We start from the raw sequence: 23,711 nt of genomic DNA on the forward strand, positions 1-23,711 counted from the left end.
CCATCCTTGTCAAATGCTAAGGGAGCTCTGAGGAGTGAGCACCACAGGGCGCCTTCCAGGCCACTTACACTGTGGGGGTCCCTGGGTGTCAGAACCAGTTCCTCAACAAAGCTCTCAGGGTCCCATCCATCACGCAGGACAGCTGTCAGTAGAGAAGGAGGAATGAGGTTCTTAAGTGCTGTTTGAGTCTGTCTTCTGCCCTGGAGACGTCAGGTTCATGGGAGGAAGTTGAAATCCACGATGGTTGAGCAGCAGATGCTCGCTCCGCAGGTCAAGTCTCCTACAGCTCTAGTTGTGCTTTCTTTTTTTTAAGAAAACATTTTAACCATTTTTAAGTATAGATTCACATTGCTGTACATCCATCCCCTCTGCCCATCTCCTGGACTTTCTCATCTTCCCAAATTCTGTCCCCATTAAACACTGACTCCCCAGCCCCCTGCCCCCCACCATTCTACTTTCTGCCTCTAAGAATTTGACTACACTAAGTCCCTCGTATACGTAAAATCATGCAGTATTTGTCCTTTTGTGACTGGCTTGTTTCACGGAGCATGATGTCCTCACCCAGGTGTAGCAGGTGTGAGAATTTCCTTCCCTTTTAAGGCTGGATAATACTCCATTTTACGGATATATCGCATTTTGTTTATCCATTCATCTGTCAGTGGACACTTGGGTTGCTTCCACCTTTTGAGTATTGTGAATCATGCTGCTATGAACATGGGTGTGCAAATATCTATTTGAGTCCCTGCTTTCAGTTCTTTTGGGTCCATACCCAGAAGTGGAATTGTTGGATCAAATGGTAATTCTATGTTTGAGTTTTCTGAGGAACTGCCACACTTTTCCATAGCAGCCGCACCATTTTGCATTCCCACCAGCAACATATGAGGATTCTAGTTCCTCTACATCCTCACCAACCCTTGTTACTTTCCATTGGACCATCCTAGTGGGTGTGAAGCGGCATCTCATTGTGGTTTTGATTTGCATTTTCCTAGCAGTAAGGATGTTGAGCATCTTTTCACGTGCTTATTGGCCATGTCTGTATCTTCTTTAGAGAAATGTCTATTCACGCGCTTTGCCCATTTTTGAATCAGATTGTTTGTTTTTTAATCGTTAAATGGTAAGACATCTCTACACTCATTGCATCTGACACCAGAGGGTTGTAAGAACTTAAAAACAAGTCTTAGATACCCATGACCTCTGACATCTCCAGGCATTCCACCAGAAGACTGGTGTCTGGTAAGTATGGTCCCAGGCCTGGAAAGGAAGCAGAAGAATTGGCCCAGGGCAGTCTCCCAACTAGAGACCAGCCAACCCACTGTCATACCCCTGTCCCCCAGAAGAGTGTGTTATCAAAGCTGAAGTCATGAGCCTGAAAGCCAGCATGAATCATTAGGAAGAAATGGTGTCACATCAGCCTCATTTCCTCTTCTGGCAGGTGACCGTCTAGTCAGTAGACCAGGAAAACGGGGTGGAACGTAGGGAGATGGGAAGCATCAGATCCGGGTCCTGGACATCATTCTTGGGGGCGGAAGTGAGAAGCACACAGAGATGTTAAGATAATTCTGAGCTAATCACCATTTAGCCAGGCTTATAACTAGTTGGATGAAAGTTCCCAAACGGCGTTAATTAGTGAGTTAATTAGAGGGAGGTCGTTCCCCCCCCCCCCGAGTTCCATCCTCTGCTCTGTCCACCAGTCATTTACCATGTAATTTTTTTTTTTAATTTATTTTGGCTGTGTCTGGTCTTCGTTGCGGCATGCGGGCTTTTAGTTCCCTGACCAGGGATCGAACCCACGTCCCCTGCATTGGAAGGCAGATTCTTTACCACTGGACCACCAGGGAAGTCCCTACCATGTCATTTAGAAAAGCAAAGATGTGGAAAATTTGCTTATCAAAGCTGGAGGGGTGGCCTCCATCTCTGTGTCGTAGAATCAGGGCCCCCAAATCTCAGCGACTGAAATAGTTAGCTGAAGCCAGCAAGGTGGGCTTCGGGGCAAGGAATGTTTCAATTCCCATGCCTGGATCTAACTTGGCATTTCCTAGCCTGGATGCCGTGGACATTTGGGGCCAGCTGATTCTCCGTGGTTGGGATGCCGAGCGGCATCCTTGGTGGTGACCCACTCGATGTCAGGAGCGCCCCCCCATAACCCCTGGTAGTAATGATCAGAAATGTGTCCAGGGCTTCCCTGGTGGCGCAGTGGTTGAGAGTCCGCCTGCCGATGCAGGGGACACGGGTTTGTGCCCCGGTCCGGGAAGATCCCATGTGCCGTGGAGCGGCTGGGCCCACGAGCCATGGCCGCTGGGCCTACGCTTCCGGAGCCTGTGCTCTGCAACGGGAGAGGCCACAACAGTGAGAGGCCCGCGTACCGCAAAAAAAAAAAAAAAAAAATGTGTCTAGATGCTGCCAAATGTCTCCCAGGGATCTGAATCAACCACTGGTCTAAATAAGCAACTATGGAAATATAGGATGGGAAAATAGGACTGAATGACAGCCTGTGAGGAAACAACCTAGAGATTTCAGTTGATAATAATAATAATAGTTTGAATCAGTGGTTCTGAGTTGAACTACTCCTCGCCCCCCTTTCCTGTTCCGGTACTACTTGCAACAAAGCAGGGCCCCTCAGGGCTGTCATTTCCGTGTCTTGTCCCATTCAGTCCCCAGGCAGCTCTGCAAAGCAGTCTCCCTAGCCCTGGAATCTCGTAAACTCCTTGGCTTCGGGTACCGTCCTCTGCCCAAATCTCCATCCCTCTTCTAGACCTGTCTCCTGAGCGCCCCACTCCTGTGTCTAGCTGCCACCTGCCATCACCCCGAGTCCTCCCAAGCAGCTTGGGTCAAACCCGCCACCGCTCCCCCCAACCCCGGCCCCAAGTCTGCCCTGCCTGTCCCCCACCCCCGGGTCAGTGGTCCTGGCACCCTCCACCCTCGGCCCCTTCCAGTCTGCTGCCTGGTCGCATCCGCTACTTCCAGAGGCAAATCTGAACTAATAACCTCATGCATAAACCTTTCTGTGGCTTCAGTTTCAAGGATAAAGTATAACCCCCAGGGGCCCCCTAAGGCCCACCACAGAACCGTTGCACACAAGGCATCCCCTTCCCCACTGCCCCTCCACCCCACTTTGTTTCTCCTCGTTTCTCCTCTTCTAAACCGCAGACCAAGCACCTCCCTTACTTCCCTGCCTCTCTCTCTCTCCCCTGAACAAATATTTATTGGGCATCCACCCTGCACCAGGCCCTGTGCCCATAACCGACAACACAGAGATCCCCACCTGCGTGGAGTTTCCTAAGTAAAACATGAAAATGCAGTACCCTCCTCATTAGTTGTGGATTCTGTATTCACGAATTCGCCTACTGGCTAAAGTTTATCTGTAATCCCCCAAGTCAATGCTCACAGAGCTTTCTCCGCCATTCAACAGCGCGTTCCTGGCCCTGGCTGAGGTTGAACTGCACACTCCGCCTTCCCGCCTTCCCCTTCCCGCCTTCCCCCGTCTCAGCTTGTTCTGTAAACAAGCATCCTTTTTGTGGTGTATTTAGTGCCACATTTTCTGCATTCTTGTGCTTTCTGTTGGCAATTTCGCTGTTTTGAAAATGGCCCCCAAGCCTAGGGCTGAAGCGCTGTCTAGCGTCCTAAGCCCAGGGAGGCTGCAATGCTCCCTCTTGGGGAAAACACGTGTGTCCCATGAACTCTGTGAGTTACAGAGCTGTTGGCCACGAGTTCAGTGTTCATGAGTCAGCGATATATATTCAGTAAGCTGCCTTTCAACAGAAACACACATCACACAAGGTTCTGTATTAATGGGTTGATGAAAATATGACCAGAGGCTCTTGGAATCTGACCCCAGATTTGCCCTAGAAGCAACGGCTCGGTAACCACTAACTCAGTGTTCGCAACAACTTTATAGACGTAGCTAGTGCACGAGTGGGTGCAGAAACCTCCCAGATTGGGCCTCCTTGACCTTCCCCTTCACCTCTGCCCTGCAGGTATGTCTTCTCTCCAACCACGTTTGTCCCCTGCACCCCAGGGGCATCTGCAGCCTGGGATCCCCAGCCACTGTGCAGGGAACTCCTCATCCCAACCTGTCTCAGGAGCACACCCTTGCCCTGAATTGGAGGCCCTGCCATGCCTTGTGCTGGACAGGCATCTGTCTCCGAGTCTTACTCTCCCGACCCTTGCTCCTCCAAGCCCCTTTTCACTCAGGACTCCTCATTCCAAGGAGCCACCCCAGCTTCTCCCCATGCTCTGGACAAGCCAGCTGGAGGAGGACAGGTTCTCGTGGGACATGAGTGAGTCACACGGGAGATCTGGGGCAGAGGCTGCCCTGGTGGTCCTTATCTTGTCCATACGGGTTTTCTGAACTCCACACACTGCACGATAGGTGACTGCCCGCGGGAGGACCGAGCCCAGCCCAAGGCCTCACCTCCAGCCTGTGAGCACTCAGAGATGATCAACTCATCACAAAAGGCCAGCATTTATTTTTAAAAGTCATATGCCTTCAGTAGTTAGCTTAAAGTAGATAAATGTACTTTTATTTGCCTGTCTTTTGGTGTAGATCCAACAGCCTTTCCACCGATGGAAATTTGTCATGTTTCTTGAAACCAGACCTATGGTAGAGACTCTGCTCTCTAATTTCCATTTAATCTGAAATTGAAAGAAACCTCCGGCCATCCAACTACTGAATCCTTTGAAATAATTTTAGATTTACGAAGGGTTAAAAAAAAAAAGATCATGCAGGTATTCCCTGGCAGTCCAGTGGTTGGGACTTGATGCTTTCACTGCTGGGAGCCAGGTTCGATCCCTGGTCAGGGAACTAGGATCCTGTAAGCCACGTGGCGCAGCCAAAAAGAAAAAAGATCGTGCAGAGAGTTCCCACATACCCTGCACCCAGCTTCCTAGCGTTAACTTTTTTTTTTTTAATTATAAATGTCATATGACCATTGCAGAAAATTTGGAAAATAGAAAAATGGGGGAAAACACCCAAAATCCCTTGCAACTACAGTTAGTTGTCATTTTGTTGTATCACCCCCCAGGATTTTCTTTCTTTACCCCTGTTTTCCTGCAGGGTTGTCCTTGTCGGTACAGTCATTTGAAAAAGCAGTTTGGTGATGCATATCTAAAATCATAAAGCATTTCTAACCTTTGCCTCCACAATTCTGTCCCTTTGAGACGTGTGTGTGTGTGTGTGTGTGATTGGAATGCATACATCTGACATCTGACAACAGGGAAATGACTAAAGCAGTACTTACAAAGACCATAGCAGCATGCAAAACGTGGAACGTTGGTATATTCACCGTGATGACAACTGTCATCGTATACACCCAGGCAGATAAAGATCGGGGCACAGGGACATTTGTAAATGATGGCAAGAATGTTGGCCGATTTTCATTTTCTTTTAATTTTTCCTTTAAAAAAGTTTTTAAGTTAACTCCTGTACTATTGAGGGATCAAATTCAGGTAACAGTGACATAGGTGACATTTTTTCATGAGCCCTTACCAGTGTTTCATGAGGGCCGTTTCTTATCAGCCAGGAATCTTTGCAGGTGAAGAGTTCGTGCCACATTTGTTCTTCAGGACCATAATATGCAGCCGGCTGGATTTATGCCCAAGAATGTTCTGCTTTGTTCTTTTTTTTTTGCCCCTCAGATGACTCACCACTAGCAGTTTGCCTCAGTTAGTTCTTATCTTTATTAAAGAAGAATAATTTTTTTTAAAATGCCATCTTGGCATTAGATATTAATCAGAGATGTGCCTTATTTATCGATGGACTAATTAAGCCAGTGCCCGCCACCCCCCCCAAAAAAAAACCTTTGAGGTTAAGGTTTATTAAGAACGCTCGCTAAGGGCTTCCCTGGTGGCACAGTGGTTGGGAGTCCGCCTGCCAGTGTGGGGGACATGGGTTCGAGCCCTGGTCCGGGAAGATCCCACATGCCACGGAGCAACTGAGCCCGTGCGCCACAGCTACTGAGCCTGCTCGCCTAGAGCCCGCGAGCCACAACTACTGAGCCTGCGCTCTACAGCCCTCAGGCCACAGCTTCTGAGGCCCATGCGGCTGGAGCCCAAGCTCTGCAGCGGGAGAGGCCACCGCAGTGAGAGGCCCATGCACTGCGGTGAGGAGTGGCCCCTACTCGCCTCAGCTAGAGAAAGCCACATGCAGCAGCAAAGACCCAATGCAGCCAAAAATAAATAATAAATAAATAAATAAATTTATTTTTTTTAAAAAGAACATTCACTAAGAATTCACTCCTAGGCAGTACACCAGCTACTTAATTGACATCTAGTGATTTGGGCACTAAAACCTAGCTCTCTGCCTGACTGTCCCATGCCAACCTCATTTTTTCCCTTATGCAAAATCAGAGTAATATTTTTCTACACATCGTGTCACCGAAATTATGCTAGACTGCTTGAGGTATCATGGGGACAGATTGGCGCATTTCTGCCAGGATAAAGGTCTCACATGAATAGTTCCAGTTAGCGTATATTTTGTGCCATGAAGTGTCCCTGACTCTTAGATGTTCCGGAAGAAAAAGCAGCTTTGAACAGTTTTCATGGAGGGGTGCGGTTTCTCCCCACGCACCTGAGTTTTTCCTTAGTGTGCCATCAGAACTTTTTAATCAGAGGTCACCTCGCAGTGTGGAAAGGTTCTGAAGGGCCTTGTGCATCTCTCAGAATTCTGGGGCTGGAGGAGCCCGAGGGAGACCGGGTCCTGATCTGGGGGTTAGAGATGAGACCACCCACGGCCCCGCCCTCATCTTTCCCCTGACAAGCTAGAGGCCACCTGGCCCATCACCCCGCTTCCAGACGGGTAGTGGGGTTCCGTCTGGCCTGCTTGCAGACACAGAACTTTAAAACCTGCCAGGAGGGAATTCCCTGGCAGTCCAGTGGCTAGGACTCTGAGCTTTCACTGCCGAGGGCCCGGGGTTGATCCCTGGTTGGGGAACTAAGATCCCACAAGCCACACAGTGTGGCCTAAATAAATAAATAAAAATAAAAATAAATAAACTCTGCCAGGAAAGCCCACCCTCTGGGGCCAAGGGCAGTTGTGTCTGCCCAGTTCCCAAGGGTGGGAGTGTCTCTGGGTGCCGTGCAGAGGAGGAGAGCTGTCCTCATTGAAGTCAGCCAGGGTAGCAAGAGGGCCACGGAGACCCCAGGAGAAGAGTGGGCTTGGGCAGGGGGAGGTCAACTTTCAGGGGGCACAGGACGGGACAGGTCCTGTCGGGGTGACGCTGGCTCAGTAAACGACAGGTCTGGGGGTGAGAAAGTGCATAAGGTCCTGGGGCGGGGGGCACGGTGGGCAGGGAGTTCATCAAGAGAGGAGCCGTGAGGGTTGACAGACCCTCATTTCGTTCCCCCACCTTCCAGCAGAGCCCAGTCTGTTCCATGGAGATTTTTTTTGTTTCTTAAGTGGAAAGGTGACAAGCTGTCTTTAAAGTGAAATAGCCAAGGACGGGCTCGCACCCGACCCCTGTAGCCCTCACCCTTGGGTATCTGCCCTTGGCCTTCCTGGCAGGGACCAGGTCTTGCTGTGTACCTGTGCCATGAGCACAGAGATGGCCGGTGATGTCACTCAGAGATGAGTGACACCTGACCCTCACCCTGATGAGGTCAAGGTTTGATGGGGCCTGAGGCAATGAGATGAAAGCAGTGCGTGTAGGGGGGTGGGGGGCAGGTAACAGAAGCGCACCGGAAGGCCTAGACCACAGGGGTGGGGAGCAGGGCAGGGCAACCCAAAGGGGCACCTGGGCCGGGGCTCCCAGGGACTCCAGGGCTCCCCAGTGCTGCATGACAGCACAGTTGGGTACAGGGTGCAGTTGGTGGCAAGAGGTGAGGCCTGGGAGGGGCCTGAACCCTGGAAAGTCCAGCACAAGCAGGTCAGGGAGTTAGGACTTTATACCAAAGCCATGGGGACGCCGATCAGGTGTGTGGGAAGCCGCACAGGCAGCAGGTGGGGAGGGACCGGGGTGGCAAGTCTGGATGGGCAGTCAGCCAAGGAGGTCACAGCCTTGGCTCATCAGCCAGGACTTGTCCCGCTGGCACGGAGGGAGGGCCCTGCACAGAGGGGAGGAGGCTCCCTGAAGAGCACAGGGAGGGGCCCCGGGGACAATGCAGGGAGAGAATGAGTGTGGGCGGAGGGGAAGCCACCTCTCCTGGGAAGTGTGTCAAGTCCAAGTTCCCTGGTGGGGGGAGGCCGCGTGCTCCCAGCTCACCACAGTGCTCAGCAGAGCTCTTTTTTTTTTTAATTTTTAAATTTTTATTAGAGTAGAGTTGATTTACAGCATTGTGTTAGTTTCTGCTCTACAGCAAAGTGAGTCAGTTATACATATACCTATATCCACTCTTTTTTAGATTGTTTTCCCATATGGGTCATTACAGAGTACTGAGCAGAGTTCCCTGTGCTATACAGTAGGTCCTTATTAGCTTTCTATTTTATATATAGTAGTGTGTCTATGTCAATCCCAATCTCCCAATTTACCCCTTCCCCCTGCCCCCCGAAGAGCTCTTTTGAGTGGATCTAAAGTATCTGAGAATCCAGACCCTCGACCCTGCTTGCAGAGTGCAACCCACTAAGCTCCCCAGCAGCTGGGGGTACAGTGCTCGACCAGACAGCGGCCGGCTCTCAGGAAGCTTCCAGACGGTCTGCGCTATGGTGGGGGAAGATGGACTGTGGAAACAAGGGGTGGGGGACCCAACTGCTAAGAATTTATCCCAGGAGAGTATCCACTGCTGATGAAGTATGTCACGCAGATGTCCATCACAGTTTAATTTACAACCACGGGAAACATTGGAAATACCCCCAAGAACACGAAGTTAGAGGAATGGTCGTGTTTAATAAGTGATTTTACAGCCATTGCAAAAGATTTCCATAGGAAAGCTGTTGTAAAAGCTTTACACAGTATATTTGACAGGCTGGCAGAATGTTTATGACACATCTTAAGCAGAAAGGCAGGATGTAAAGTTAAGTTTGGGCAGGAGCTCACCCATGTATTAGGTCAAACCGTGGGAAATGGTCGTTTTTTGTAGGTCAGAAATGGTTGACGGTTGGCGACCGTGTGACCTCATTGAAATGAACAGAAATAAGAATGGAAAGGAATGTGCTAAAACAGGAGCAGTGGTTCTGTCTGGTTTGTGAAATCCCAGGCGGTTGCTATTTAATTATTATGGAAAACTAGAAATCCCACGTCTGCGTTAACGTCACCTGTTACATAGGGGAGCCCCCCAGGAGAGCCCACTTCCGAGCCAGCCATTCACGGGGACCGCCATCCTGGACTTCCTTTCCTCCAAGCATCACCCCCATCCTTTGGCCCCTTCCTCTCAAGTCACGGCTGGGACCCCTCGGTAGTTCTATAAACTCTCCAGGGCATACCCCACTCAGCCCAAGTTGGCCCTCATGGGGGCCTCAGTCCACCTACATCCCACCCTCCATGGTACTTACTAGAACACAGCTTTCTAGGTGCCACTTCCGGCCAGTGAACTCACTGAACTTGGCCCAGGCCCTAGATAAACTCCAGGGCAGGCTTGGCCGGCCAGCAGTTTGGCCCTCCTAGCTCTGGTTATTGCACTGATACTGCTGTGACCTAAGATGACCCAGCCCTGTGTGCACCACACTGTTGGTTTATTGAGCCTGCCTACAGGCACCAAAAACCCCTTTGGTTTTCTCACCTGTGCTGCTGCTACAGGTGGGAACCTCCCATGCCCCCCATCGTTGCTGAATCTCTTGATATTTCCTCCACAGTAGCCTATCAAGATGGTTTTGTGTTTGGGACTTCCCTGGCGGTCCGGTGGTTAGGACTCGGCACTTCCACCGCAGGGGGCCTAGGTTCGATCAGTGGTCGGGGATCCCGCATACCACATGGGGTGGCCCCCCCCCAAAAAAAAGCTTTGTGTTAATTCATCTCTCTATCTTTATTTCCAAACAAAATCTGGGGCAGCTTCTCTGCTCCATGTCATCTGGGAATTTGATAAGCGAGCCTCCTATGGTCTCATCTCAGGCAAGACCGAGGACAGAGCCCTTTGGCATTCCACTAGAGACCCTCTTTCTACGTAAGATCGGTCCATTACCAAGCTTGAGTGTGGATGCCCAGTAAAATTTAAAGTCGCCCAACCTGCACTCATCAGTTCTTAATACTCCCTGGAATTTACAAGGGTGTCATGAGGGATTCAGCCAGCACCCAGCTGATACCCCAGGGGCCCGTATCCACTCTGTCTCCCCACTGTGTCCAGAGCCACGAGGATTAGCGACCCATTTGCTGTAGTGGCTGTAAACACCTTCTCTCTGTCTACTCTCCTGTAGGGCTGCAAAGCACACCTCTCAGAGTTTAGTCTTGATTTGTTCCAGGAAACGGGAAACCCAGGATTCACGGCCTATTTCCCATCCCCACAGCCCGTAAGCCATTTTTTGCCAGAGATCAACATCGAGTTTGTACGATTAACTTCCTTCCTCTTTTCCAATCAGGATCGCTTTGCCCTTCTGTTGTTTTCTGTCACCCTGCCCTCCCCGGCTCCCCAAAGGCACTCCACACAGGCTCAGCCAACTGTCTCCGTGTCTGACGCAAACGTTGTCCGATCTGGCGACTTTAGTTGCTGCCATCTGTGTCCCTGGACAGCCATGTGCCAGGTACTGAGGAGTTGAGGTCAGCTACACGTCCCTCGTCCTGCATTGAGCTTCAACGCCATTCTCAACGTGTTTTCTCTAATCCTTTCTGGTCCAAGTGCCATCTCACCAACAGAGGAGACAAAAGGAAGCCACGGTTAAGGAGTCTCATTTTAGGGAGTTCCCTGGTGGCCTAGTGGTTAGGATCCCGGGCTTTCACTGCTGTGGCCTGGGTTCAGTCCCTGAACTGGGATCCCACAAGCCACGTGGTGTGGCCCAAAAAAATGGGGGGGAGGGGGAAGTCTCATTTCTTCTCTGTCAGGTGGTATTATATGGTATTATGTGCAAATATTTTCTCCCAGTTCGTAGGTTGTCTTTTCGTTTTCTTTATGGTTTCCTTTGCTGTGCAAAAGCTTTATCATCTTAACCATCGTAAGTGCACAGCCCGGTGGCATTAAGCACATTCACATTGTTGGGCAACCATCCCCACCATCATCTCCAGAACTTTCCCATCTTCCCAAACTGAAACTCTGTCCCCATGAAACACTGACTCCTCATACCCCACCCCCAGCTCCTGATACCCACCATCTACTTCCTGTCTCTGTGGATGTGACTCATTTAGGGACCTCACATGAGTGGAATCATACAGTATTTGTACTTTTGTGTCTGACTTCATTCACTGAACATCATGTCCTCAAGGTTCATCCCTGTTGTAGCAGGTGTCAGACTCTCCTTCCTTTTTAGGGCTGAATAATATTCCAATGTTAGGAAAGGACCACATTTTGTTTATCCATTCATCCATCGATAGACACTTGGGTTGCTTCCACCTCAGCATCATTGTGAATAATGCTGCTGTGAACATGGGTGTCCCTAAATATTTTCGATTACTTGTCACTTCCCTCCCTCTGTCCCAAGAGGGGCCTGGCCCATTCCTGCCCTTTTGAAACATAACTCGGAGCACCTGCACACACATACCTTTTCAAATGTTATTCTTTTGTTTTTAACCAGGCTCAGTTCCTCCTGAACTTAACTTTTTATTTAAAATAAAGGAAACTTTCATTTGAGAATAGTTTTCAGTTTATAAAAAACTTGCAAAGAGAGTATGGAGTTTCCTTATACCCCCCCCACGTAGTTTCCCCTGATGTTCACATTACTGTTGACTAAACTCTGTACTTTATTCAGGTTTCACCAGGTTTTCTGTGCCAAGATCCAGCCCAGGGGCCCACATTACGCTTAGTGGATTTCACTGTTGAGCTACTTCCCTATGTTGTCACCCTTTGCAGTTAAGCATCATCCAGTTCTAATAACCAGCCTTTGAAAATCTGAACTTGGTGGTCTTCCATGGCAGCCCCTCATCCTCCTCCTTCAGATCCTGCCCCCTTTCCTTACTCCTCATGATCCTTCATCAAATCATTTTCCAAATTTTTTATTTTATCGAAGTATAGTTGATTGGCAACGTTGTGTTAATTTTTGCTGTACCGCAAAGTGACTCAGTTATCTATATATATTCTTTTTATATTCTTTTCCATTATGGTTTATTAGGGTATTGAATATAGTTCCCTGTGCTACACAGTAGGACCTTGTTTATCCATCCTGTATATACTAGTTTGCATCTGCTAATCCCAAACCCCCAATCCATCCCTCCCCCACCCCCACCCCCCAGTCTGTTCTCTATGTCTGGGAGTCTGTTTTTGTTTCATAGGTATGTTCATTTGTGTCGTATTTTAGATTCCACCTATAAGTGATATCATATGGTATTTGTCTTTCTCTGTCTGACTTACTTCACTTAGTATGATAATCTCTAGGTCCATCCATGTTGCTGCAAATGGCATTATGTCATTCTTTTTTTATGGCTGAGTAATATTCCATGTACCACATGTGGTACCATGTACCACATCTTCTTTATCCATTCCTCTGTCAATGGACATGTAGGTTGCTTCCATGTCTTGGCTGTTGTGAACAGTGCTGCTGCAAATATTGGGGTGCATGTATCTTTTTGAATTATAGTTTTGTCTGGGTTCATTTTCCAAATTTTTAAGACCCCCCTTCCCCCTTTAATCTCAGATATCAGGTCTTTGAAATAAACCCCTCTTTTCTTCTTCTTCTCAAAAGTAAACTCTTAACACAAAACCAAACAAAGGAGGAATTATCTATAATCACAGTAGGCAGGCATCTACTCATTATAAAACATCACTGCAAAAAAAAAAAATCACTGCATTTTGGTACCAACATATTCATTGATGTCATTGGAGAAAAGGAAAATGCTATTCAGGTCATGAACCTCCAGGTTATCTGCCAACCAACCCACTTCAGAGAGAGGAGCCTCCTTGGCCATTCATTTTTGTTATTGTTTGTTTTTGTTTTAATTTTAAGGTACATATGCTTCCTAAGTTGCAGGCCCTGTTCGGTAACATAACATTCACAAATGTCAGGTGTACCCAGCGAAATGTCATTTCAGACCTGAGCTTTCCAAAAATCTTTTACTCAGATTAATTTTCAGCAAGATACATATGCATAAGAGATCACGCAAAAAAAAAAAAAAAAAAGATCACGCAGTTCCCTTTTCTCTAGACACAGGCAGACAGTTCCTTAGCTAAGCAGACAAGGTACAGTTGCCCCCACCCCATGTCCACAGGTTCCACATCCTTGATTCAGCCAAGCAAGGATCAAAAATACTCCAGAAACTTCCAGAAAGCAAAACTTGAACTTGCTGCACTCACAGCCAACTATTTACCTAGCATTTACATTGTATTAGGTATGATAAGTAACCTTGAGATGATTTAAAGTATACCTGAGGGTGTGCATAGGTTCTATGCAGATCCAGCTGACCCCTGAACAGTGCGAGGGGGTGGGGTAGGGGCGCTGACCCTCTGTGCAGTCGAAAATCTGAGTATAACTTTATAGTTGGCCTTTTATATCTGTGGCTCCACATCCTCAGATTCAATCAACCACGGATTGTATAGAACTATAGCACATATTTAGTGGGAAAAAAAATCCACTCTAAGTGGACCTGCACAGTTCAAGCCCGTGTTGTTCAAGGGTCAACTGTATTGATACTTTGCCATTTCATGTGAGGGACTTGAGCATCCTGGGATTTGGGATTTTGGCATCCTTAGAGGCCCTGGAACCAATCCCCTCCGGATACCGAGGGATGACGGTATTTAACATTCATGCTAATAACAAAGAATATTTTTCTTTTTTTTTTTAATTTATTTTATTTTATTTATTTATTTATTTTTGGCTGCGTTGGGTCTACATTGCTGCGTGCGGGCTTTCTCTAGTTGAGGTGAGCAGGGGCTGCTCTTCATTGCGGGGCACAGTTTTCTCATTATGGTGGCTTCTCTTGTTGCGGGGCACAGGCTCTAGGTGTGTGGACTTCAGTAGTTGTGGCACGTGGGTGCAGTAGTTGTGGCTCGCGGGCTCAGTCGTTGTGGTTCGCAGGCTCTAGAGCACAGGCTCAGTAGTTATGGTGCACGGGCTTAGTTGCTCCACAGCATGTGGGAACTTCCCAGACCAGGGCTTGAACCCATGTGCCCTGCATTGGCAGGCGGATTCTTAACCACTGCGCCACCAGGGAAGTCCCCAAATAAATTTTTTTGTGCCTTGCAGTGATGTTGGGAATTTACTCATTAAGGGCAGATTCTCCCATGAGGTCGGGGACAGGCAGGGATGGCTGGCCTAGGCCGTCTGGCAGCTCTCTCAGCCAGGTATCATTTCTTACCATCCACACCTTTGCGCATTTCTCTTTTACATGGTGGCCCCTGGCAGAGGCTTCTGCACGAAGTCCCCAGGTTTCTAGCCAGGACAAAGTCTTGCGTTCGGCCACTCTCAGTGGAGCAGCCCCACATCCCGTTGGGTGGCTCTTTTTTTTTTTTTTTTTTTTTTGGGCCGCACTGCGAAGCTTGTGGGATCTTAGTCCCCAACCAGGCATCAAACCCATGCCCCCTGCAGTGGAAGCACCGAGTCCTCACCGCTGGACCACCAGGGAAGTCCCTCTCATTACTTTTTATACTCTCACAGTCTCTTCTCCCAAATTATGGTGACTCTCCATGAGGTCCTCGGGCATTTCTCATTTTCATTGTAACCCTCTCTGAATGTCTCCAAGCCTGCTTTCTTTTTTTTGTGGTACGCGGGCCTCTCACTGTTGTGGCCTCTCCCGTTGTGGAGCACAGGCTCCGGACGCACAGGCTCAGTGGCCATGGCTCACGGGCCTAGCCGCTCCACGGCATGTGGGATCTTCCTGGACCGGGGCACGAACCCGTGTCCCCTGCATCGGCAGGCGGACTCTCAACCACTGCGCCACCAGGGAAGCCCAAGCCTGCTTTCTTATAAAGCACTATTCCCAGACCCTCCTCCTTGGCCATCAGAACTGCTCTCTGAGGTCTCAGTTGAGTGTCCATCACCGTCTGCAGGAATTCTTCTTAAGAGACTGTGCCTTTGGCCTTCCCTCTAAGAGATGAAGGGAGGGAAGAAAGAGGAAGGCTGCTTGTTCTTTCTGCTGAGGTGTCCAGTGAGTGATAAGAGAAGCTCTGGAATTAAATGAGTTCGCAGGAAACACGGCTTTATTCACTGTGTTCTGGTCTGAATTGTGTTCCCCCCAAATTCCCATGTTGCATCCCTAAGCCCCCAGCGTGATGGTAATAGGAGGTGGATCATCTTTGCAAGATGATTGGAGTAGATGAGGTCATGAGGGTGGGGCCCCCATGACGGGATTAGTGCCCTTATAAGAAAAAACCCTAGATAGCTTGTGCTCACTCTCTCTACCATGTAAGGACCCAGCAAGAAGGTGGCCGTCTGAAGCCAGGAAGCAAGCCCTCAGCAAAGGCTGAATCTACTGGCACCTTAGTCTTGGACTTCCCAGCCTCCAGGACTGTAAGACATAAATTTCTATTGTTTAAACCACCCAATCTGTTTTTTTATTATGGCAGCCGGAGCTGTTTACGACTTTGGGCATGAGTGTTCTTTCTTTTTTTTTGTTGGTGGTGATGCTTTTGTTTGTTTCACACTTTTTCTTTTGAAATCATTACAAATTCACAGGAAATTGCAAAGGTGGTACAGAGAGGTCACGTGTACCCCTCACGCAGTTTCCCCCACTGGTTACTTCTTTGTAACTACAATATAATAGGATGTCAAAATGAGGAAATTGTCATCTGGACAATATGTGAGTCTGGTCCAATGCCATTTTATTACATGTGTAGATTCCCACAGCCACCACTTCCCTCAAGATCCAGGACTGTTCCATCACCACAGATGGCCCTTGACCTTCTGCGTTATATTCTCACCCACTCTTCACGCGCCCACCCCGCCCTCACTGATAACTCCAGCAACCACAAATCTTTTCTCTATCTCTATAATTTTGTCATTTCAAGAAAGCTACATAGGGAATTCCCTGGTGGTCCAGTGGTTAGGACTCCGCACTTCCCTTGTTGGGGGCTTGGATTTGATCCCTGGTTGGAGAACTAAGATCCCACAACCACTCGGTGCAGCCAAAAAAAAGAATGTTACATAAATGGAATCATACAGTGACCTTTTGAGATTGTCTTTTATCTCAGTATAACGCCCGTGAGATCTACCCAGGTTGCTGTGTGTTATCAACAGTTCCTTTTCCTTGCCGAGTAGTATTCCGTGGCATGGATGGACCGCAGTTTGTCTGACCGTTTACTCAGTGAAGGACATCTGTGTTGTTTCCTGTTTTGGCCTCAAAGCAGCTGCGAACAGTCATGTAAAGGTTTTTGTCTGGACCGGAGTTTTGCATTTCTCTGAGATAAATACACAAGAATGCAATTGTTTAGTTTTCTTTACAAACCACCCAACTGTTTTCCAGAGTGGCTGCACCCTTTTACATTCCCACCAGCAATGTATGAGTGATCCAGTTCTCCACATCCTCACCAGCATTTAGCATCATCACCGTTTTTTTATTTTAGCCGTTCTGGTAGTGATGGCTCACGGTGGTTTTGCATTTCTCTGATGGCTAAATGATTTTGAACATCATTTCACGTGCTTTTTTACCATCTGTATATCTTCTTCGGTGAAATGTAGTCTTCATCTCTTATGCTCATTTTCTGAATGGGTTGTTTGTATTTTTACTGTTGGATTTTGAGAGTGCGTCATATATTCTAAATGCTAGTCCTTCGTCAGATAGGCAGTTTGCAAAATATTTCCTCCCACTCTGTAGCCTGTCTTTTCATCCTTTTTAACAGATCTTCCGCAAGCAAATGTTTTTAATTATGACAAAGTCAGTTTAAAGATATATTTTTCTTTTGTGGATCAGGCTTCTGGTGTCATAGCAAAGAACTCTTTCACCCATCCAAGCTCCAGTTCCTGAAGATTTTCTCCTATGTTAGCTCTGAAAAGTCTTATAGTTCTACATTTTCTGTTTAAATCTGTGGTCCATTTTGAGTTCTTGTTTGTGAAAAGCATGAAGTTTAAGTTGAGGTTCATTTTTATGCCCATGGACATGGCCATTGGTCCTTTCTGCGTTAACTTCCGGAATTATCCATAGAGTTATACAAACTATTTTGTAGAATAGTGATTTGCAAGCGTATCGCTTGATGGTATAACCCACATGTCCTGCATGATATTTACACCAAAAATATATATTTGCTGCCATATTATCCTTTTGCTATACATGAGGGATTTTTCAACACAGATCTCTAGATCACTCATTATTAAACATTAATTCTCAACTTATAAATCTTCATTCCAGAAGCAATTAACTGAGTGGTAGCAGTACAGGTTATTTCTACTTCTATACTGTTTTGTGATTTTTAAGTCTTCTGCACACACAGCCAAGAAGATCCCACAATTCTTTTTTAAGTGGTGTTTGCTGGGTTTGACGTAATTTGGGAGGTGGCGGGGGGCTTGTGTATTTTTTTAATTTCAGGTTCACAAAGAGTATTCTTTCTGGCTCATACTTCTAAGCCCCAATATGCCTTTTTTTTTTTTTCCTTTTTTCTTTTTTTTTTTCTCTTCTCTCTTTGTCCTCTGAGGCATGGGGTTAAGGTCTGGGGTTGGGGGGGGGTTCCCCCTCCTGTATTTTTCTTTTTTATGCTGTCTTGCTTTTGTAACATCCAACTGAAGCAGGGCAGAGAAATCAATGAGTTGTCTCGGCATTGATTTAGTCTATTCCCAGGTGGCTGCCAAGCCGGGAACTGTGAACTGAAAACTTCATTTGGTATCAGATTTTCTTAATTGTTTCTCGAACACTCGCCCGCAGCCCGTGCTTGCTAGAACTCTCCAGAGACAGGTGGCACTCGCAGCCTGAGAGAAAAGTCTTCGAAGACACAAAGAATGGGGGCAGGGAGAGGGGCCTAGGACCTCACCAAATATGAGAAAATGGGCAGCTGTTTCGAAGCCAAGCCTTTGAAACTGCCGGGCGGCTGGTGGTTTTTTTGTTTGTTTTTTTGTTTTTAATATTTATTTATTTGTTTGTTTGTTTATTTTGGCTGCTCCGGCTCTTAGTTGCGGCATGCGGACTTCTTAGTTGTGGCATGCGGGATCTTTAGTTGCGGCATGTGGGATCTAGTTCCCCAACCAGGGATCAAACCCAGGCCACCTGCATTGGGAGCACAGAGTCTTACCCACTGGACCACCAGTGAAGTCCCCTGCATGGCCTTTTGCAGAAAACTGCAGGGACCTCTGTGCCCGGGCCCAGCTGCCTCCCAAAGATGTTTCCAGTTACTTTCCCATCAAGTAGCAGGAGGAATCTGCCATTTAGAATACAGAATTCTTTTTTTTTTTTGCGGTATGCGGGCCTCTCACTGTTGTGGCCTCTCCCGTTGTGGAGCACAGGCTCCGGGCGCGCAGGCTCAGTGGCCATGGCTCACGGGCCTAGCTGCTCCGCGGCATGTGGGATCTTCCCGGACCGGGGCACGAACCTGTGTCCCCTGCATCAGCAGGTGGACTCTCAACCACTGCACCACCAGGGAAGCCTAGAATTCTTTTTTTTTAATTGAAGTATAGTTGATTGACAGTGTTGTGTTAGTTTCAGGTGTACAGCAAAGTGATTCAGTTATACATATATATATCTATATATTCTTTTTCAGATTTTTTTCCATTACTGGTTATTATAAGATATTGAGTATAGTTCCCTGTGCTATACAGTAGGTCCTTGTTGGTTAGAATATAAAATTCTTGCTTGGAAGTTGGTGTTTCTAGAAGCCAGTATGCTTCTAGATTATAAAGGACAGTTTAAGCCCAATTAAGATAGTCACTTGATATGTCATAATGAGTTTCCTTGAAAAATGACTTTCAACAGGTTCTTAACTATCGAGTCTTGTTCATGGACTTCCCTCGAGGGTCCTTACGTTCCCCCAAGGGCTGATGGGGTTGTGCTTGTGTATCAGAGGATTTATAGACTGCAGGTCACTCGGGAGCCTAAGTACGCTAGAAATGAGCCCCTATTAACCTGAACTTTGTGGCGTGGGGTCTGTTGTCCAAGTAAAATCCCAAAGTGGGATCATCGTAGCTGTCACACCAGCTTAGTCGTCTGATTTGCTCACAGAGACCACTCTTCAAGAAACCGAGGCAAAACAGGTTTAAAAAAAAAAAAAAATCATGAGAACAGGCTGCTGTTTGTGGCTAAGAACGGGTGTGTTTTTTCCTCCGGGCCAAGAACTTATTCCATTTTCACCGTTCACTTCTCATTGTCATTCCTGGCTCTCCTCTGGGTCCCCTCTGTGGTGGACCGGTTGTCGCAGCGGGCCAGGAGCATGCCGATCGATGGCACCTCTCAGCGGTGGGCAGACGGTGCTAATTAAGCTCCGAATCAGGTTCGATGGCTGTGCCGACAGCACAGCCCAGATCCCAGTGACCCACCACCCCCTGTCTGCCTCACCATGGCTGTCTGGTTTAGGAAAACATGAGGGCAGGATGAATACAGATTCCTGTCTGTCTCAGAGCCAGGGGCAGCATGACTAAGTCATACTGGGTGTGAAACCTACAAAGCACTGGGCTTGTTCTGCAGAAAGGTAACCCTTCTTCACAGGAGTTTATCCGCTGAACAGCTTTAACTGAGATATAATTCACGTATCATACAATGCACCCATTTCAGTGTACAGTGCAGTGGCTTTTAGTGTATTCAGAGTCACTGCAATCAATTTATTTTATTTTGTTTTATTTTATTTTATTTATTTTTGGCCATGCTGCACAGCTTGGGGGATCTTAGTTCCCCAACCAGGGGTCGCACCCAGGCCCTCAGCAGTGAGAGCGCTGAATCCTAACCACTGGACTGCCAGGGAATTCCCCCTTTTTTTTTTCCACAATCAATTTTAGAACCCCCAAGAGAAACCCCATACCCATTAGCTGTCACCCTCCAATGTCCCCAAGTCCTAGGCACCTACCTATTGATCTACTTTCCGTCATTGTGGATTTACCTATTCTGCATGTTTCCTATAGATGGAATCCTACACTGCGTAAGAGGTCTTGTGTGCCCGACCACTTTCACTCAGCAGGATATTTCCCGGGTCCATCCACATCGGAGCATGTTTCAGCATCTCATTTCTTCTTTAGATGAATGCTGTTCCATTGTATGGATGCAGGATTCTGTCTTTGCAAATTCACCTACTGGCTAAAATGTATTTGTAACCCTCCAATCAGTACTTGTGGGGTGTTTTCACAGTCACATGCAGAGACACTTGCGGTGAAAAATGTGAGTCACTAAGGCGCACGTTCCCAGCTGAGGTTGAACAGGCCGTGCCCTGCATTCTTGCTTCAATTCATACTGCAAACACGTGTCCTTTTTTTTTTTTTTTTTTTTTTTTGCGGTACGCGGGCCTCTCAGTGTTGTGGCCTCTCCCGTTGAGGAGCACAGGCTCCGGACGTGCAGGCTCAGTGGCCATGGCTCACGGGCCCAGCCGCTCCACGGCATGTGGGATCTTCCTGGACCGGGGCACGAACCCGTGGCCCCTGCATCGGCAGGCGGACTCTTAACCACTGCGCCACCAGGGAAACCCCAGAATTTCATTCTTTTTATGGCTAAATAAAACCCCGTGAAACAGTGATTTCTTGGCACCTGTTTTGTGGGAGGCACTGTCCTCCATTCTACTGGGGAGACAGACAGTGATTAGAATAAGTAAATTATATCATACGTTTAGGGGGCTAGTTCATCATTCTTTTAGCTGGAATTCTACCCCTTGTATCCTTCTGAGTCCAGTTGTACCTGGGGCCCCTAATCATGACCCCCAAGACACGAAAACCTCAAAGTGTCTTCTTAATCATCCAAGGAAGATCTAATTCCATTTATCGTAGATTTAGCATTACCGATCATTTTCTAAAACTTCTCTGGAGCCAGTGATTCTTAGAGGGTGTTTAGGGTGACTTTTCCTCCCGTGGGCTGTTTGATTAAAGCAGAATCCATCTGACTTCAGGCAGGACCTCGGATCACAGGAACAATCTGTCAGCCACACCAGGATGCCGGGCAAAGTCTTCATTTTAGCATTTGTCCCATATTTGTACATCCAGATCATAATTGCCTGGGTGGAGTTCACTGGACGTAGAAATGCCAGGAAGTGCCTGCCCTGGACCGTGGAGGCCTCCATTTATGATTTTCACCATAGCAAACGAGTGTTGGTATGTGAACGAACAGCCTTGTCACCTTTGTCTACTATGATAATAGCCATTGTTAGCTATTTATGATCACAACATCAGGATGTTTGAGGTCACCGACCAAATGGCATCACGTAGTCTCCATGCTGCTCAGAACCAGAGTCCCAACTACTTTCCTTGTGTGACATAGAGAAACTGGTGGGTGGGTGCATTGGGGACCCAGGAGCCGTGTCAGGAAGGCCACTGGACAGATTTCTTCTTTTTTTCTTTTTTCTTTTTTCTTTTTTTTTGGCCATGCTGCTCAGCATACGGGATCTTAGTTCCCTGACCAGGGATGGAACCCGTGTCCCCTGCATTGGGAGCGTGGAGTCTTAACCACTGGACCACCAGGGAAGTCCCCAGATTTCTTTTCAAGGCTGCTGTTTGTCTTAGAGCAAAGCTTTCAAATGTGGCTTTCACCCTGAGAATAAGTAAATTAGCCAAGCGGCCCGTCGCAACTAGGCTTGACTTAAATGGTCGACTTGTCAAATAGGAGGAGGAAAAGAAAAAACAGCTTCATTAATGACAGCCTGGCTTTCCAAGAGCTGCATCTTTCCATCGATGGGGAAGGATCAGTGGGTACAATACATCTGAACATTCCAACTCTTTTTTTTCTCTTCACTACATATTTTTTAATTTGAAAAGGTAAAAATTACATTCACATTCTTTAAACACTTATTCTAATATCACATTATTTTTTTAAATAATTTGACTCTTTGTCTCTTACTTGTGTTCAACATCCTTTCTATTCAATATCCAATCTGATGCTAGATTTCTGTTTTTGTTGTTGTTTGTTTTTGTTTTTGTTATGTGTGTGTATGTATGTGTTTGGGTGTATGTGTCCAAAATCCAGTACAAAAATCATGTACTTCAAGTATAATTATAATAGATCAATACTTGTCTGTAGATTATGACCTTAATAGAATATACAAATTCTTGCTAGTACCGAGTATGAAAAAACTTGCAGATTTGAATCAGGTAGTCCTGTGAGTGAGGTCATGGGCTTTCATTTATCAAATATAAGTGGCACTGGACATTGTACATATCTTCTTAATTCTCACTGTCCTTATTTATCAAGGGGAAGATAAGATTGCATACCTTGATACTTATTGAGAGGATCGAATGAATTAACATAGAACATATGGGAAGAACATATTCAAGTATATGATCTACTGGAGGTAGTTGGCATCAACAGTAATATCCCAACTCTTAACGAGCAGATGAGGGCAGACAACCCTTCGGGGCCCCTGTTGTGTGTTAGGTTGGTTTACGATCGCCTTATAATATAGGATCAGGGCCTCTCATCAACCTTGGGAGTCAAATTCTATCAGAGCAATTACGAACAGTGGCGCGTGCGGCCAAACACCAGAGACCCCATGGTCTCTGCGTCTCAGCATCATCCTGACAGCCGGTCTCAGATTAATTACAATCGGAGATGTGTGTGATGTCGGCACAAGCTCCCAATCCGTGATCTTAAGACTCTTTGCGGTGGATGTAAACTGCTCTTTGCTTTTTATCCCCTACCAAGACGGAGGGGTATGGGGTGGAGGAGTTGTCGTGTTGTTCTTATTTTCCCTGCGGAGAAAATACTGTGCAATTTCCACACTAAACGGTCACAGCGGGGACCAACTTCCTGCCCTCCATACCCAAGGCTTCAGCCAATACAGTAAGAGAAGCAGCTTTCCATTTCTAGAAGGATCACCCCCAGGGCTATAAAAACGGTCACAGCCCGGCCGGGTCTCAGCGCCCCCAGCGTGACCATGGGGAACACCCACTCCAAGAGCAGCGAGGGGGCCAGCTCGCTCCACGGCCGCCCCGAGCTCTCGTTCTACAGCTCTTTTCCCAGGAAGTGGAGCGAGAACGTCTTTCTGGATAACGAGCTGCTGACCTCCAAGATTCTGTCCGTGCTGCAGCCCCAGTCGGAGCGGGGCCTCCGGACGGGCCACCTCCGCTACCCTGCCCACTTCCTCAGCACCAGCTCTGTCTTTGCCTCCGTCGCAGCCTCCCTGAAGGAGCACCCGAGGGCCACCCTCCTGTCCGATGGCAGCCCGGGCCTGGCCAGGAATGTCGGCATGACGGTCTCGCAGAAGGGGGGTCCACAGCCAGCACCCAGCCCGGCGGGAACGGGGACGAGACTTGGGTGAGTCGGGTAGCCCCTCTGCCACAGGGGCTGGCGAAGGGAGGGAGCAGGGGTGGCGTTCCTCAGGGACCCCGAGGGCAGCCTCTCCGGAAGGAGACCCTCGGTGGGGGCAGTAGTGGGGGTTGGGGAGAGCCCCACCAAGCGGCAAGATTGCTGTTAACACCTGCTTTGGAGATTCACTCCTTTTCCTTTTTCAAAAATGATGTGTTCTGGGGGTCCTCGGCCATTTGGAGCCAGTTTGCTTCCTGCTCTTGAAGGGCCCTTGGACAGGGCTCCTCTGTGTCCTCCAGACGAGGCTGGAAGCCCACTGAGGTTGCCGCGAAGTTTGTGTCCTGTTATTCATGCCTTAATCCGATTTTCCTAGGACTTTGAGGTGGTTCTTGTAATATTGCATTCAGCAGCGTTCAG

At 47.8% G+C, this 23,711-nt stretch overlaps 1 protein-coding gene across 1 annotated transcript in view; it reads left to right on the forward strand.

Annotated features, from left to right (window-relative positions):
• The window catches only part of ARHGEF18 (Rho/Rac guanine nucleotide exchange factor 18), a gene marked incomplete at its 5' end in the record, with an annotated part of 91,549 nt that overhangs the window by 43,334 nt on the left and 24,504 nt on the right, over positions 1-23,711 (forward strand). Inside the window, one exon of the mRNA XM_079703778.1 lies at positions 23,165-23,303. Coding sequence (XP_079559904.1) covers positions 23,165-23,303 — 139 coding nt within the window. The remainder of the gene's footprint in view (positions 1-23,164; positions 23,304-23,711) is intronic.

The sequence above is a fragment of the Hyperoodon ampullatus genome (assembly GCF_949752795.1).
Source record: "Hyperoodon ampullatus genome assembly, chromosome: 4".
Lineage (NCBI taxonomy): Eukaryota > Metazoa > Chordata > Mammalia > Artiodactyla > Ziphiidae > Hyperoodon > Hyperoodon ampullatus.